The sequence below is a fragment of the Marmota monax genome, unplaced genomic scaffold, assembly GCF_021218885.2.
Source record: "Marmota monax isolate L192 unplaced genomic scaffold, Marmota_monax_Labrador192_F-V1.1 WCK01_AAM20220418_F8-fsc00181, whole genome shotgun sequence".
Lineage (NCBI taxonomy): Eukaryota > Metazoa > Chordata > Mammalia > Rodentia > Sciuridae > Marmota > Marmota monax.
In genome coordinates, this window is record NW_026694276.1 from 3,669,518 (window position 1) to 3,686,484 (window position 16,967).

A 16,967-nucleotide genomic window follows, 5' to 3' on the forward strand; every position below is an offset into this window, starting at 1 on the left:
CCTAATTAATACTGAGAAAAGGAGAAAAACACTTTCCATCTCTTTTCCCTTGAGGCAGAGTAGTGTGGCAGTTAAGAGCAGAAATCCTGGGGCAAGCCTAGTTGGTTCAAATTTCAGTTTATGAATTTCTCTGTGCTTCAGTTTCCTCAACTGCTAAAACAGTTATTTAATAAAACTACTATCATTATTAAATGGCTATTTAATAAAGGCCCAAGTTAATGTCATACTTAAGAGGCAGCAATGTGTATGGGACGTACACATGACATTGGAGGATTTGAATTATGGCTTTGCCATGTGCTAGTCTGAATGATCTAGAGCTAGTTAGTTTATTTCTGAGTCAGTAAAATGGAAGGCATCCATACCTAACTTGCAGGGCTGTTGGGAGGATATAAAATATTAGGTTTGAATACTGGTACAGAACAAGGTTGAATTGAGTACTGCTTCAATTTTGCTCCACTAATTATTATTCCTATGGCCAAACCTATTCCCTGAAAAGGGAATGACCACAGTAGCATGTCCAGTCTATATTCAGGAAGATGTCTTTGTCTCTGTCTTTCAGAATGTGAGGAGCACAACAGCCTCAGGGACATGGTACTCATGGAAGGGCTGTGCTCTGAACAAGGGCGCATGGGCCCAGCCCTCACTCACCCTCCTGGGAAGAAGCCTTCAGAGAGCCGGCTAGGGAAGCAGGAAGAGTCCCAGGCATATGGAAAGTCAGAAAACATCTCTGTTCTACAAAAGGACATTAAAGATCTAAAAGCCCAGCTGCAGAATGCCAACAAGGTCATTCAGAACCTCAAGAGCCGTGTCCGGTCTCTCTCGGTTACAAGTGATTATTCATCTAGTCTGGAAAGACCCCGGAAGCTAAGGGCTGTTGGCACCCTTGAGGGGTCTTCACCCCATAGTGTCACTGATGAGGATGAGGGGTGGCTGTCTGATGGCACTGGGGCCTTCTACCCTCCAGGCCTTCAGGCCAAAAAGGATCTGGAGAGTCTTGTCCAGAGAGTATCCCAGCTGGAGGCTCAGCTCCCAAAAACCGGAATAGAAGGGAAGCTGGCCGAGGAGCTGAGATCAGCCTCGTGGCCTGGGTAAGGAGTGCACTATTTGATTGATGATGTCTAAGTTTGTGCTTGGAATTGAGTGACCTAAGTAGTTTGAATGAAGAACATATCATCATAGTAAGAAGGCACTTATTTAAGTGGTGGTAAGTCTGAGAAGATCAGCTATCATTAGTACATTGTATGGTGGCCCAGTGTCTGGGAGATACCAGGTTGCTGGGATTTTCTATTAGGGATATATTTAAAGTATCTGACTGTCTATCTACTGAAATCTATCTAGTATGAGATAGTAGAAAGCTAGATTCAGATACCTGGGTTTAACTCCTAGCTTTGGCACCTATTAGTTGTACAATTTGCCTAACTTTTCTGAAACTATTTGATTACCTATTAAATGAGGATAATAAGAGAGGCCAACTCAAAGGATGGTTAGTAGCTTTCAGTGAATTAATGCAAGTGCTTAAAATAGTGTCTGACATGCATTAAGCTCAGTGCTATTTGCATAATTGTTATTGTTTCTGAAACTTCATTTTGAAAAACACTGGATGGACATCCATCTTGGTATCTGTCATACTTACCTATTGCTAAATAATCACTTTACAACATAGTAGCTTTATCATTTCTCATGGTTTTGTGGGTTTACCGGGCTCAGCAGGGCCCCTGGGTGGCTGCCATCAAATGGTAGCTAAGGTTGGAATAATCAGAAAGACTTCACTGGGCTGGACACAATTTCTTTATCTACATGTCTAGTGAGTCAGTGCTCTCTGGCTTCTCTTTCTCCACAGGGCTTCTTATTGTCCAGGGCTTTCCTTCTGTCTTTGGCTTCTCATAGTGTGGTGTTCTCAGAGTGCTTTCTTTGTGAAAGCTGAGATCTCAGGCAGGAAGTAAAAGTTGCCAGGTCAGTTAAGAGTTAGTCCCAGAATTGGCACAATGTTACTTCCACTGTATTATCTTGGTTAAAATTGTCATAGAGCCTTCCAAGATTTAAGAAGGTAGAGAATAACCTCTAAATGCTGATGAAGAAGTGGCAAAGCCATATTGTACCAGAGCATATGGGACTGGAGGTCGTATAATGGCCATCTTTGTAAATTACAGTCTGTCACAGTATCGTAGCATAGAAGAAATAAAAGACATGGAAAGTCCTATGTAACTTAGGATTAAGTGATTTTAAGTGTTTATTGACTATCTATTGTGAGCCTACATTATACTGGTGCTGTATGAGATGTACCATATGGTATTGTCTTTACTTTCACAGAATTTATGATTTAGTTTTCGACATATGGCTAATATATATAAAACAGTTGAAGAACAGTGGCATACTAATTTTTTATGCAGTATTTTCTCAGAATAGTATTTATTCTTAAATACCTCTTATGAATTATATGAATTTCTCTTGGGGGAGTTCCTTAGGTATATCCTATATCCTCTTTGAAATCTCTAAGGAAGCCCCTATAACTTTAATTCATTTTTTCCCATTCGTTCATTCTCATTCATTCATTCTCTCTCTCTCTCTCTCTCTCTCTCTCTCTCTCTCTCCCTCCCCCTCCCTCTCTCTCTCTCTCTCTCTCTCTCTCTCTCTCTCTCTCTGTCTCTCTCCTCTTTCCTGTAGAAAATATGATTCCCTGATTCAGGATCAGGCCCGAGAACTATCCTACCTACGGCAAAAAATACGAGAAGGGAGGGGTATTTGTTATCTTCTCACCCAGCATGCAAAAGATACAGTCAAATCTTTTGAGGATCTCCTAAGGAGCAATGATATTGACTACTACCTGGGTCAGAGCTTCCGGGAGCAACTTGCCCAGGGAAGTCAGCTGACTGAGAGACTTACCAGCAAACTCAGCACCAGTAAGTAGGCCATGGGACTTTGGAATACTCTCAGTCACTCTCACAGTTCAGGCCCAGGTAACCACCATACCTCCACTGCACAATTTTATCCCAGGGTCCAATTTTACTTCATCTCCTGTGGGCCATTACAGGATCATGACTGGCTAGCAAGGAGTACCAAGAGGAACATACAGGGTTGGAGATGCATGGTTACAACTGCAGAGAATTCATCACATATTGAATGTGACCTTTCAGGCAGGAGGTAGCATCCATCTAATGTTAAAGAGAGAGGGAGATGAAAGGGCCCTGTTACAATGAAGAGTCCTGAATTAAGAACTGAAAGATGCAAGTTCATCCTAGGTGCTGCCATCAACCTGCTTTGAACAAATTACTTTTCCTTTTGTCATCTGTTTCTTAACTGATTGCATAGTATTTTATATATATATATATATATATATATATATATATATATATATATATATGTATTTCAAATATAAATAAAGCCATTTTGGACATAATGAAGGCAGTGGCTATGGTAGTTCAAGGGATATGTTGGTTATTATAGAACCTGTTACATAGAATTTCCTAGGATTATAGCAGGCTCAGACTTGGGGGACAAACCAGTCCTTCTACTGGTGACAGGTGCAAAGGTGGAACAGGGCTGTCATTTCCTCAGAGACAAGAGTAGGTTCTACATGAGAGCAGTAATGGGACACATAGCTGTGTATTTGGGAGGAAGTCTATGGCAGGACATAAAGGCTGGAGTATTTGAGAGGGCACCTAGAGGTATCTTGTGATCAAGGAGGCAACAGATATTTTGAAGTTTTGCCATGATTTAAGGCAGACAAAGTCACAATGGTTAGGGAAGGTCTGCCTAGCAAACTCAGTTGAGTCTGCCACCTCACTTCTACAAAGACACAACTGAGGTCCTCAAAATAATTATTCTGGACACACATGTAGAGTAATCACTATTCTGTGTCTGAATAGGCCCCTGAGTTTATGATGTGTGAAATGAGATCTATTTAATTTCTTACTATTTCTTTCTGAATTTGGTTTGCAGAGGATCATAAAAATGAGAAAGAACAAGCTGAACTTGAGCCACTGGCCCTCAGGTAATTCAGAAAATAATCTTATAAAGGCATCTGAACTAGGGCCCAAGGGGTCAAATGTGCTACAACTTCATAAATTGGGGGGGGGAAGCTGAATGTAATCAATTAATTTATTCACTGAACATCTTAACATTATTTTTAACCAAATCCTTTCTTCCCTTTTGATGTAATTCCATGGACACATTAATTCTCTAAGCTTCGTAACTTAGAATTAGCATGACTTACAAGTGAACTAAATAGGTTTCAGGAGTCTTCTCACCTTTCCCAGGGGCCTTCCCTGCTTTCCCCCTGTGTATTTAATGACCAGGGTAAGCTTTTTACAAGGTTGGCTTGCCCTAAGTTAGATTGACAGCTTGCTTAATGGCCACCCAATTTTCTTGGAGAAGAAGGAGTCATAATACCGTGTCTAGTGAAAGAGGCCCAGTGAAAGAGGCTGGACGCCCTGGGAAGCCACAATGCCTCAGGAACCATTTTTGTGTCACTTCTTATAATGCTCTATAAGATATGTGCTAAGGGTAAAGTTATAGCCACTAGTTTGAGCTGTCTGTGTTACAACTGTGCCTCAAAATAACTGTGGTGTCAAGGTATTTGGGTTTTTATTTCTAATCTATCACAGACATTTCAATCAACTAGATGATTCTACCTAACGTAGTCTTAGATGTTGGGACAATGTTTTTTCAATGCTTTTAAATGCTCAATTTCAATTTTATACTGGTCTTATTGGAGATAAGAAACAGTCCTTGGGCTGCAGTTGTTCAGAGATCATATCATACCTAGATAACTGTCTCCTCAGGTCCTGAGCATACTATGTGGCCAGTGTGCTGGGTAACTATTATTCACTCTTCATCTGTCTCCTACCTGCCCTCCAGCCCCAATTAGAAATGAGTTATTTCAATTGTGCTATGCAGAATGGTATGTGGCTTATGTGACTTTTTCTCATATGCCTTAGTCAGGACTTGCTGGACTGTGTGAACTTGGTTTCACCTTTGTCTACCTCTCTTCCCACCAGGCTCAGCAGGGAGCTGCAGGAGAAGGAAAAAGTGATTGAAGTCCTGCAGGCCAAGCTGGATGCCCGGTCTCTTTCGCCCCCCAGCAGCCATGCCTTGTCTGACTTCCACCGTTCTCCCAGCAGCACCTCCTTCTTATCTGATGAGCTGGAAGCCTGCTCTGACATGGACATAGCCAGCGAGTATACACACTGTGAAGAGAAGAAAGCTTCACCTGGTCACTCAGGTAGTCTCTACTTTCTGAGAGGTGTCCTTCTATTTAGACTGAGCAGAGACCTAGGAAACCAGGGCTTATGGCTCTGCCTTGGTGTGTATCAGGCTGAACATGGTTCTGGGACCAAGTGCCAAGCACAGGCTCCCATGGGCTAAGGATTTTACTCTGCTCCTGACTCTTCAATTTACTATGTCACCCTATTACCCATCAGCATATATTGCTGTTGGACTCAAGGCAATATGTAGTGCACAGAATGAGAAGATGGTGGGAAGATTTTTCTTCTTCACTGAATCTGATAGACATCTTTCTTTAAGATTGAACATCTCGTCTCTCTTGTAGTGATCTTGCTGCAGTTCCTGAGCAGTATCTCCTGAGTATCTGTGGGTGTCCACAGTTGCTGCCAGTCTTCCCTGATATTTTTAGAGGTATAGATTTCATCATTTCAGGGCTCTGAGCCCCACTATAACCCCTGAAGTGGATGCCTCACTAAAGGAACTATTTGCAAGCAAGAAAATGAACACTGCAAAAGTGCCTGTGCTTGGAGCTTTTTCTGACAACTAGACCCCAGCCCTGGTACCCCTAGTTAAATATAAGGCCAGGATTCCAGTTCTCTGTAGAACATCATTTTCTTTCATTCATGGGTTTTATAGATTCCATCCATCATTCAAGTCTTTCTGCTGTATTGTCTTCTAAACCATCAGTAACCAGTGCTTCACAGGGGGTTAAGGCGGAGTCCAGCAGCAACCCCATCAGCTTGCCAACTCCCCTGAATGCCCCCAAGGAGGCCAACCAGGCCCATCCAGGTATGCAGTAGCTTCATCTCCTCTTCCTCCGCTGCCCGTTGGACTTTCCTTCAGGGACAAAGGTGTGAACATAGAAACCATTGTGCATCACATCCTAGACAAAATCAAGACACCACTTTCATGCACTAATTGTGTCTGATTTAAAAAAAAAAATTAGAACATAAGTAATCCATGACAAGATTTGATCAGCATACCAATTTTGACCAATAATTAGCTAATAATTTTAAATAATCATTTTTCTTTCTTTCTTTTATTTAGCCTGGGGAACAAAGAGGCAAAATTTTCTTACAGGATTACAATCAAAGAACTGAAAGAAATTCCCATTTACTGATCCTGTATACATGTTACCCATATATTCTTCACAATGGCCCTGTGTAATGGGTGGCATGGCTTACTTTGTGACTAAATTCTGTTTATTTTATACTATCATTCCTGGATTTGTGAATGTATTACTAGGCCTTGATTTGTACGTGGGGTATATATCCTGGGGGCAACTAGATGGGTACATTTCACTTCTATGTCTCAGCATAGTTGCCAGAGGCTACATTGTTCACTCACAGCTCTACAGAAGGGTTGGCAGGGAAAGGGCCAGCCTTGTCTTTACCTCCTGCCCCACACACCTGGATGGCTGCCTTCAGTGTAGTCTGACATGGATAGGGATTCTCCCAGGAAGCACAGTGCTTTCTCTGCCACCCTCCTCTCTTCTGAGGAAGAAAGGTGTCCCTAACCTGAGACTGGGCACAAAGTTTCTGAGCCAGAGTATGTACCAGCTAGACCAGGAGATCATGGGGAAAAACTTTTTACCCAGAACTATAGATATCTGCTTAAATGCTCAGTTCACAGAGCAGAAAGCCAGGGGTTTTAAAAATCAGAAGACTTTTTCCATAAGAGGCCTGAGCTGTGCTACTTAGCAGTTTGGGTGTCTTTGCAGTATTGCTCTGTCATGATGTCAGCCTCGTGGGGCAGTGAATGAGTTTTAGAATGTAACCATTGTCTTGTCTTCTACATTAGACATGCTCTACAGGGCAGTCTTAATTTCTGGTCCTTCCATTGGATACCTGCCCTCTACCTATTTTTAGTAAAGAAGAAACAGAGGCAAACATTGGAACTTCCCAGGGTTTACAAAAACCAGGCTATCAGTGGGCAGCATAAAGATCACCTGGAGATTTCTCAAAGTGAAAATTTCCAAACCCTGCTCTCAGAGTTCATGATTCTGTAGCTCTGCATTAAGGACTGAAGAATCTGCATGTATTATGAGTTTGTCCTAAGTAGTTCTAGTGCCCAGACAAGTTTGTAAGCCACTGAATAAAGGCCTCTGTTTTTCCTCTGGTGAAAGAAGATGCTGATTTGGGTTTCTGACATTTGTTTCCATCAAAATCTTGAACTCCATGTACTTGTAATGCAAATTTCCTGACAGCCCTATCAACTCCTGCCTTCCTCAAGATGGACCCTGATGCTTTCAGAAGAGGAAGTATAGGTGTAGGAAGAATCACTCCCAGAGTCAAGGACTGATACATGCTGGGAATAACACCCAGTGGCCCTTGAGGTCTTTGGGGCACAGCCATTTTGACATGGGTGAGGGTCAGTAATGGCCCCTTGCCTTCTGTAGCCAATTGATTTCAAGATGAGCAAAAAACATATATATAAGACAGCCCTGGCAGGGGAGAAGGAGGAGAGGTCAGCCAGGTCAACCTCTCTGGAGCAAAGGTCACTCTTGGCTGGCTCAGCCTGCACCTCATTAAGTGTAAGCCACTCTACCAGTTGGTATCTGGTCAGGGAATTATTTCACCTTCTCAATCTTTTACCCATGCTTTTCTCTCACTTTCTCTCTAATGATATTGTCTCCTTTCTCCCTAACTTTCTGTTTCTAGGCTTTCATTTTAACTCCATACCCAAGCCGGTTAGCCTCCCCCAGGCTCCATTGCCCTCAGCTCCATCCAGTTTCCTGCCCTTCAGCCCCCTTGGTCCTCCCTTCCTTGGCTGCTGTGAGACACCAGTGGTGTCCTTGGCTGAGGCTCAACAGGAGCTGCAGATGCTGCAGAAGCAGTTGGGAGAAAGTGAGCACAACTGCTGCCCTTGTGTGCTTGCGAGTGGCAGTCTCACATTGTGTTGCTCTGCATGGCTTTGGCTTGATAGTGAAGTTGGAAAACAAACAGTGGCACATTCTATAAATGGAAGAGGGAAGGAAGGCTCTGCTTGCTTATTTTGAAATGCATTTGCTTTTGTCTTTCTGGTGTGTGTGTCTCATCAGTTATAGGATATGTTCAGGAAGCTCTAGACCTAGTGCTCACACACTTTTGACAAGTTGGGTACCACCACGTGTGCAGAATCCGGACAGCTGGGAGAAGTATTTACTGGTAGGGAATGGGAGAAAGATTTTGTTTTGTCCTCTTAGGATTAACATGACAATAAAAAAGGTGGCCACATATATGGATGGACTCCTTTGTAGGGCTCTTATATTCTGCTGTGAAATGATTTTAATCAAGTTTAGTTCTTGACATTATGAGCTCAAGGAAAAAGGGTGGTGGTAGAAAGATTCAGAAGCAGAAGTAATAGAGGCCCTTTTTCTGTTCCAGGGCAGCTGGAATCATAAACATAGGACATGATGTCTGATTGTGAATTCTGTCCTCAAGATAGTTCATCTTATATAGTCACATAATTTATAGGCTGTGTACAGTCATCTTTTAGAAAACAGTTTGATATATTTATGGGCTGGATGCCTCATCATAAATTTTATTTTATTTATTTATTTATTTGTGTGTGTGTGTGTGTGTGTGTGTGTTTCCTAAACCCAAATCATACTTTGGGTTTAGGAAAAAAGAGGGGGAAAAAAACCCTTCATATAATGAATTTACTCACTAATAGTGCTTTAAAGAACAACTAGAAAAATTGGGGATAAAACTGGCAAGTGATACAATTATTAACCCCTCTTAGAAGTTTGGATTGATTGAAGGAAATGATGAACTCACTCCTGTTTGTTTAGGGGGAGATGCATGTCTGTTCTGCTGCCCATGTTGATAATCCTTGGAAGAAAACAGTCTTCTGAATTTTCTAAATTATGGCCCTGCCCACGTTTTCTCCCCTCTTTCCCATGTCAAACTTTTTCTTTTATTTCTTTTTTTAAACACAGAAGCAAAGATGAAACTCAAAGGGTCTTACCTTCAGAAGCTCCCTAATTATGGCCAGAAACAGGCGATATAGGCAGAATTTTATAGTTTTTAAAGTCACCCAACTTCTTACCTCTGCTTCAAGGGCTCAAGTGGAAACCCTGTGGTTTCATAGGACATATGGAGAAATCAGTTCATGCAATACAAGGTCAGGCCTCCCTCCTTGGAATGGGTTCAGTGGTCTTTGGGCAGGTATGGTGACACTTTTCAGTTCCTTGAATCATGTTGGAGGGGATCCAAATCACAACTTGCCTTACATAGGGCTTTCTCCGGCTCACAATAGGGTTCATTAGTCTAGAGGAATTGAGTTGCCTTGTCTTGATGGATTTTGTGTCCTCTTTCTCCTCTGAAAACTCCAAAGGAGGAATAGAAAGATTTACTGGTTAGCAGGGACAGCAAATATTCATAGGCAAATATTCCTGTTCTCAGGGATATTCAATCCTACATCCCATCATGCTCTGACCCCTAACTTTGGGAGTAAGTCCTATTTCTGGAACTTCTCAGGAAACTTCCTAGACTCTCTCATGAAGAATTATAGTAGGAGCCAGGAATAGGATCACTGGACTTTTCCTTATATACAAAGGTGATTCAGGTTACTTTATCCATCCTTTTCTATTGGTGTCTCATGCTAAGAAATACAAAGGGTGCAAGTTATCCCCTCTAGGTCTTTATGCCATTGGTGTCTCACAGAGGATGTGACCTCTGAAGACCCATATGGCCCCTGGTAATCTCCATTCTTAGTAATCACAGAATTCCTTGCTGATCCTTCCCTTCCGACACCCTGTTGGTTTCTCATTCATGTTTCTTTCTGCAGGTGTCAGCAGTGTTCCTCCAGCTTCCACAGCCACGTTGCCAGGCAGCCATTCAGAAACCAGCTCTTCCCACTACCTCAACCCTGCCCAGTCCCACTCTCCAATGAGGGGTGCCATGGAATTGGGCAGAATCCTGGATCCTGGATACCTGGGTAGCAATGGCCAGTGGGATGTCATGAGACCTCAGAAAGGGAGTGTCTCTGGGGACATCTCTTCAGGTTCTTCAGTGTATCAGCTTAACTCCAAACCCACAGGTAAACACAAAGCTGAGGGTCTTGGCCTTTGAAAGGAATAGCATTTGGTTTGCTCCTCTCCTACCTGGGCAGGGCTTCTTCACTCATCCCCAACCCCTGGCTCCCAGAGTAGGAATATGATCGAAGAGCAGTCTCAGTACCACATCCTTTCTAAGTGCACCCTTTCTTTCTCCCTGCAGAGGGTTTTGGTGCTCTGCAGGGCTATAGAAAAGTCAGTGACCCATCCCCTGTGCTCTCACACATGTTGTTCTCCTTCATTGAACCTGACCTCTTTGTAGCCCACTCTTTTAGACCCTTCTAGATGGCCAGGCAGATGTTCACAGGGATTTGCTTCTGTCAGTCATGAATTTTATGAAATCCCCACCCACACATATGTATTGTACACAAAAACCAATCACATCAAGTGGAGGGGTATAACTAAGCAGGTGGATACAGGAACACAGCTCAGTTCCAACAGTAAGATGTTATAATTCTCAAAAAAAGATTGAGCCCCAAACAAAATGGTATAGTTGATGTGGTTTATTCTTAGCATCTCTTCCACTTTTCTTTTCTGCATCCTTTTTTTTTCCTTGGGGTTGCTCCTTTCTCCTCTCTAATCCATATTCAGATCCCTCAATCTATGCAGGCTATCCTGCTTTTCCCACCATATTAAAAGCGATTTGAGGGAAGGTTTTAGTTTGGGTCATTAACCACATGGGATAAATTGAAGGTCATGTGCTTTTAATTTAGGCCTTCTCTCTAAGGATTGGAGGACTATGCTAAAAATTGTTCAGTTATAATATCAGTAAGAAGAAAGGCATTAGAAGAAAGTCAGAGTGAGAACTTTTCTTTTTTTTTTTTTTTTTTTTTATTTTTTTTTTATTGTTGGTTGTTCAAAACATTACATAGTTCTTGATATATCATCTTTCACACTTTGCTTCAAGTGAGTTATGAACTCCCATTTTTAGCCCATATACAGATTGCAGAATCACATCAATTACACATCCATTGATTTACATATTGCCATACTTGTGACTGTCATGTTCTGCTACCTTTCCTATCCTCTATTATCCCCCCTCCCCTCCCCTCCCCACCCTTCTTCTCTCTCTACCCCCCCTATTGACCTTCATTTCTCCCCCTTGTATTATTTTTCCCTTTCCCCTCATTTCCTCTTGTATGTTCTTTTGTATAACCCTGAGGGTCTCCTTCCATTTCCATGCAATTTCCCTTTTCTCTCCCATTCCCTCCCACCTCTCATCTCTGTTTAATGTTAATCTTCTTCTCATGCTCTTCGTCCCTACTCTGTTCTTAGTTACTCTCCTTATATCAAAGGAGACATTTGGCATTTGCTTTTTAGGGATTGGCTAGCTTCACTTAGCATAATCTGCTCTAGTGCCATCCATTTCCCTGCAAATTCTATGATTTTGTCATTTTTTAATGCAGAGTAATACTCCATTGTGTATAAATGCCACATTTTTTTAATCCATTCGTCTATTGAAGGGCATCTGGGTTGGTTCCACAGTCTTGCTATTGTGAATTGAGCTGCTATGAACATCGATGTAGCAGTGTCCCTGTAGCATGCTCTTTTTAGGTCTTTAGGGAATAGACCAAGAAGGGGAATAGCTGGGTCAAATGGTGGCTCCATTCCCAGCTTTCCAAGAAATCTCCATACTGCTTTCCAAATTGGCTGCACCAATTTGCAGTCCCACCAGCAATGTACAAGTGTACCCTTTTCCCCACATCCTCGCCAGCACTTGTTGTTGTTTGACTTCATGATGGCTGCCAATCTTACTGGAGTGAGATGGTATCTTAGGGTGGTTTTGATTTGCATTTCTCTGACTGCTAGAGATGGTGAGCATTTTTTCATGTACTTGTTGATTGATTGTATGTCCTCCTCTGAGAAGTGTCTGTTCAGGTCCTTGGCCCATTTGTTGATTGGGTTGTTAGTTACCTTATTGTCTAATTTTTGGAGTTCTTTGTATACTCTGGATATTAGGGCTCTGTCTGAAGTGTGAGGAGTAAAGATTTGTTCCCAGGATGTAGGCTCTCTATTTACCTCTCTTATTGTTTCTTTAGCTGAGAAAAAACTTTTTAGTTTGAGTAAGTCCCATTTGTTGATTCTAGTTATTAACTTTTGTGCTATGGGTGTCCTATTGAGGAATTTGGAGCCCGACCCCACAGTATGTAGATCGTAGCCAACTTTTTCTTCTATCAGACGGCGTGTCTCTGATTTGATATCAAGCTCCTTGATCCATTTTGAATTAACTTTTGTGCATGGCGAGAGAAAGGGATTCAGTTTCATTTTGTTGCATATGGATTTCCAGTTTTCCCAGCACCATTTGTTGAAGATGCTATCCTTCCTCCATTGCATGCTTTTAGCCCCTTTATCAAATATAAGATAGTTGTAGTTTTGTGGATTGGTTTCTGTGTCCTCTATTCTGTACCATTGGTCCACCCGCCTGTTTTGGTACCAGTACCATGCTGTTTTTGTTACTATTGCTCTGTAGTATAGTTTGAAGTCTGGTATCGCTATACCGCCTGATTCACACTTCCTGCTTAGCATTGTTTTTGCTATTCTGGGTCTTTTATTTTTCCATATGAATTTCATGATTGCTTTCTCTATTTCTACAAGAAATGCCTTTGGGATTTTGATTGGCATTGCATTAAACCTATAGAGAACTTTTGGTAATATCGCCATTTTGATGATGTTAGTTCTGCCTATCCATGAACAGGGTATATTTTTCCATCTTCTAAGATCTTCTTCTATTTCTCTTTTAGGGTTCTGTAGTTTTCATTGTATAAGTCTTTCACCTCTTTTGTTAGGTTGATTCCCAAGTATTTTATTTTTTTTGAAGATATTGTGAATGGAGTGGTTGTCCTCATTTCCATTTCAGAGGATTTGTCGCTGATATACAGGAATGCCTTTGATTTATGCGTGTTGATTTTATATCCTGCCACTTTGCTGAATTCATTTATTAGCTCTAATAGTTTCTTTGTAGAGCCTTTTGGGTCTGCTAGGTATAGAATCATATCATCTGCAAATAGTGATAATTTAAGTTCTTCTTTTCCTATTTTTATGCCTTTAATTTCTTTCGTCTGTCTAATTGCTGTGGCCAGTGTTTCGAGAACTATGTTGAACAGAAGTGGTGAAAGAGGGCATCCCTGTCTTGTTCCAGATTTTAGAGGGAATGCCTTCAATTTTTCTCCATTCAGAATGATGCTAGCCTGAGGCTTAGCATAGATTGCTTTTACAATATTGAGGTATGTTCCTGTTATCCCTAGTTTTTCTAGAGTTTTGAACATAAAGGGATGCTGTACTTTGTCGAATGCTTTTTCCGCATCTATCGAGATGATCATATGGTTCTTATTTTTAAGTCTATTGATGTGGTGAATAACATTTATTGATTTCCGTATATTGAACCAGCCTTGCATCCCAGGGATGAATCCTACTTGATCATGGTGCACAATTTTTTTGATATGTTTTTGTATCCGATTCGCCAGAATTTTATTGAGGATTTTTGCATCTAGGTTCATTAGAGATATTGGTCTGAAGTTTTCTTTCTTTGAAGTGTCTTTGTCTGGTTTAGGTATCAGGGTGATGTTAGCCTCGTAGAATGAATTTGGAAGTTCTCCCTCTTTTTCTATTTCCTGAAGTAGCTTGAAAAGTATTGGTATTAGTTCCTCTTTAAAGGTTTTGTAAAATTCTGCTGTATACCCATCCGGTCCTGGGCTTTTCTTAGTTGGTAGTCTTTTGATGGTTTCTTCTATTTCCTCGATTGATATTGGTCTGTTTAGGTTGTCTATATCCTCCTGACTCAATCTGGGCAGATCATATGACTTCAGAAATTTATCGATGCCTTCACTATCTTCTAATTTATTGGAGTATAAGGATTCAAAATAATTTTTGATTATCTTCTGTATTTCTGAAGTGTCTGTTGTGATATTGCCTTTTTCATCCCGTATGCTAGTAATTTGAGTTCTCTCTCTTCTTCTCTTCGCTAGCATCGCTAAGGGTCTGTCGATTTTGTTTATTTTTTCAAAGAACCAACTTTTAGTTTTGTCAATTTTTTCAATTGTTTCTTTTGTTTCGATTTCATTAATTTCAGCTCTGATTTTAATTATTTCTTGCCTTCTACTTCTTTTGCTGTTGTTTTGCTCTTCTTTTTCTAGGATTTTGAGATGAAGCATGAGATCATTTATTTGTTGGTTTTTTCTTTTTTTAAGGAATGAACTCCAAGCAATGAATTTTCCTCTTAGAACTGCTTTCAATGTGTCCCACAGATTCCGATATGTTGTGTCTGTGTTTTCATTAATCTCTAAGAATTTTTTAATTTCCTCCTTGATGTCTTCTATAACCCATTGATCATTCAGTAACCTATTGTTCATTCTCCAAGTGATGTATGCTTTTTCCTTCCTTCTTTTATCGTTGATTTTCAGTTTCATTCCATTATGGTCAGATAAGATGCATGGTATTATCTCTACTCCTTTATATTGTCTAAGCGTTGCCCTGTGACATAATATATGATCTATTTTTGAGAAGGATCCATGTGCTGCTGAGAAAAAAGTGTAACTGCTTGATGTTGGGTGGTATATTCTATATATGTCAATTAAGTCTAGGTTATTAATAGTGTTATTGAGTTCTATAGTTTCCTTATTCAACTTTTGTTTGGAAGATCTGTCCAGTGGCGAGAGAGGTGTGTTGAAGTCTCCCATGATTATTGTATGGTGGTCTATTAGACTCTTGAACTTGAGAAGAGTTTGTTTGATGAACATAGCTGCGCCATTGTTTGGGGCATATATATTTATGATTGTTATGTCTTGTTGGTGTATGGTTCCCTTAAGCAGTATGTAGTGTCCCTCTTTATCCCTTTTGATTAACTTTGGCTTGAAATCTATTTTATTTGATATGAGTATGGACACTCCTGCTTTTTTCCGAAGTCCATATGAGTGATATGATTTTTCCCAACCTTTCACCTTCAGCCTATGTATGTCTTTTCCTATCAAATGCGTCTCCTGTAGGCAGCATATTGTTGGGTCTTGTTTTGAGATCCATTCTACTAGCCTGTGTCTCTTAATTGGTGAGTTTAAGCCATTAACATTTAGGGTTATTATTGAGATATGGGTTGTTGTTCCAGCCATATTTGTTTATTTATGTTACTAAACATGGTTTGTTTTCCTCTTTGATTATTCCCCCCCCTTTACTGTCCTACCTCCCACTGTTGGTTTTCATTGTTATTTTCCATTTCCTCTTCCTGTAATGTTTTGCTGAGGATGTTTTGAAGAGATGGTTTTCTAGCTGCATATTCTTTTAACTTTTGTTTGTCGTGGAAGGTTTTAATTTCATCTTCCATCCTGAAGCTTAATTTCGCTGGATACACAATTCTTGGTTGGAACCCATTTTCTTTCAGTGTTTGAAATATGTTATTCCAGGATCTTCTAGCTTTCAGAGTCTGTGTTGAAAGATCAGCTGTTATCCTGATTGGCTTGCCCCTAAATGTAATCTGCTTCCTTTCTCTTGTAGCTTTTAAAATTCTCTCCTTATTCTGTATGTTGGGCATCTTCATTATAATGTGTCTAGGTGTGGATCTCTTATAATTTTGCACATTCGGCGTCCTGTAGGCTTCTAGAATTTGGGATTCTGTCTCATTCTTCAAGTCTGGGAAGTTTTCTCGTATTATTTCATTAAATAAATTGCTCATTCCTTTGGTATGGAGTTCTATACCTTCCTGTATCCCAATGACTCTTAAGTTTGGTCTCTTAATGTTATCCCATATTTCTTGGATGTTCTGCTCATGGTTTCTTAACAGTCTTGCTGAGCTGTCTATGTTCTTTTCAAGTTGAAATACTTTGTCTTCATTGTCTGATGTTCTATCTTCTAAGTGTTCTACTCTGCTGGTAGTACTCTCAATTGAGTTTTTAAGTTGGTTTATTGCTTCCTGCATTTCTAGGATTTCTGTTTGTTTGTTTTTTATAACCTCTATCTCCCTGTATAGTTGATCCTTTGCTTCCTGGATTTGTTTGTGTAATTCCTTGTCGAAGTGATCTTTCATTGTCTGATTTTGCTGTCTAATTTCTTCCTTGATACTCCAGATCATCTGAAGCATATATATCCTGAATTCTTTATCTGACATTCCATCTGCTGCAGCTGTTACCTCTTCTAAAGTTGAGCTGACCTGCATTGCTTGTAGTCCTTTCTTTCCTTGTCTTTTCATACTGCTTGCGTTTCTTTCTTCTTGGTGAAACTGTTGTGTTTTTGAAATTTTCCCCCCCCTATATATTTATGTTGCTCTTGTATAGTTGAAAATTCTCCCTTGCAGGTGTGGGCAGGGGCTCTGCTCTGCCCCTCCTCCAATTGGTGTGAGGTGTCTACCACGCCCGCGGACCCCTGGGCCTGATCCGCTGTTATGTCGCAGGTCTGCCTACCTTGCAGGTGGGGGCGAAGGCTCTGCCCTGCCCCTCCTACCACGCCCGGGGACCGCTAGGCCTGATCTGCAGGTTGGTCGCAGGTCTGCCCACCTTGTGGGCAAGGGTGTCAGTTCCGCTCCGCCCCCACTCCAATTGGGGTCACTTGACCACCACACAGGCGAGCCGCTGGGCCTGATCTGGGCGCGGGCTAAGGCTCTGCTCTGCCCCTACTCCAGTTGGGGTGAAGTGTGTACCACGCTGGCAGGCCGCTGGGCCTGATCCACAGGTCTGTCGCAGGTCTGCTTACCTTGCCAGCGCGGGCGGTGGCTCTGCCCTGC

The 16,967-nt window shown here is 41.2% G+C and overlaps 1 protein-coding gene across 36 annotated transcripts in view; it reads left to right on the top strand.

Moving 5' to 3' along the window:
• Pde4dip (myomegalin) overlaps positions 1-16,967 on the top strand; it is a 235,864-nt gene that overhangs the window by 196,037 nt on the left and 22,860 nt on the right. For 22 of the 36 annotated variants that reach the window (XM_046467236.2, XM_046467216.2, XM_046467245.2 and 19 more), the window contains 7 exons: positions 560-1,088; positions 2,665-2,900; positions 3,940-3,991; positions 4,998-5,221; positions 5,860-6,012; positions 7,884-8,069; positions 9,994-10,245. In XM_046467236.2, the coding sequence (XP_046323192.1) occupies positions 560-1,088; positions 2,665-2,900; positions 3,940-3,991; positions 4,998-5,221; positions 5,860-6,012; positions 7,884-8,069; positions 9,994-10,245 (1,632 nt within the window). The remainder of the gene's footprint in view (positions 1-559; positions 1,089-2,664; positions 2,901-3,939; positions 3,992-4,997; positions 5,222-5,859; positions 6,013-7,883; positions 8,070-9,993; positions 10,246-16,967) is intronic. The other 14 variants (XM_046467232.2, XM_046467234.2, XM_046467238.2 and 11 more) reach the window with 3 other exon arrangements.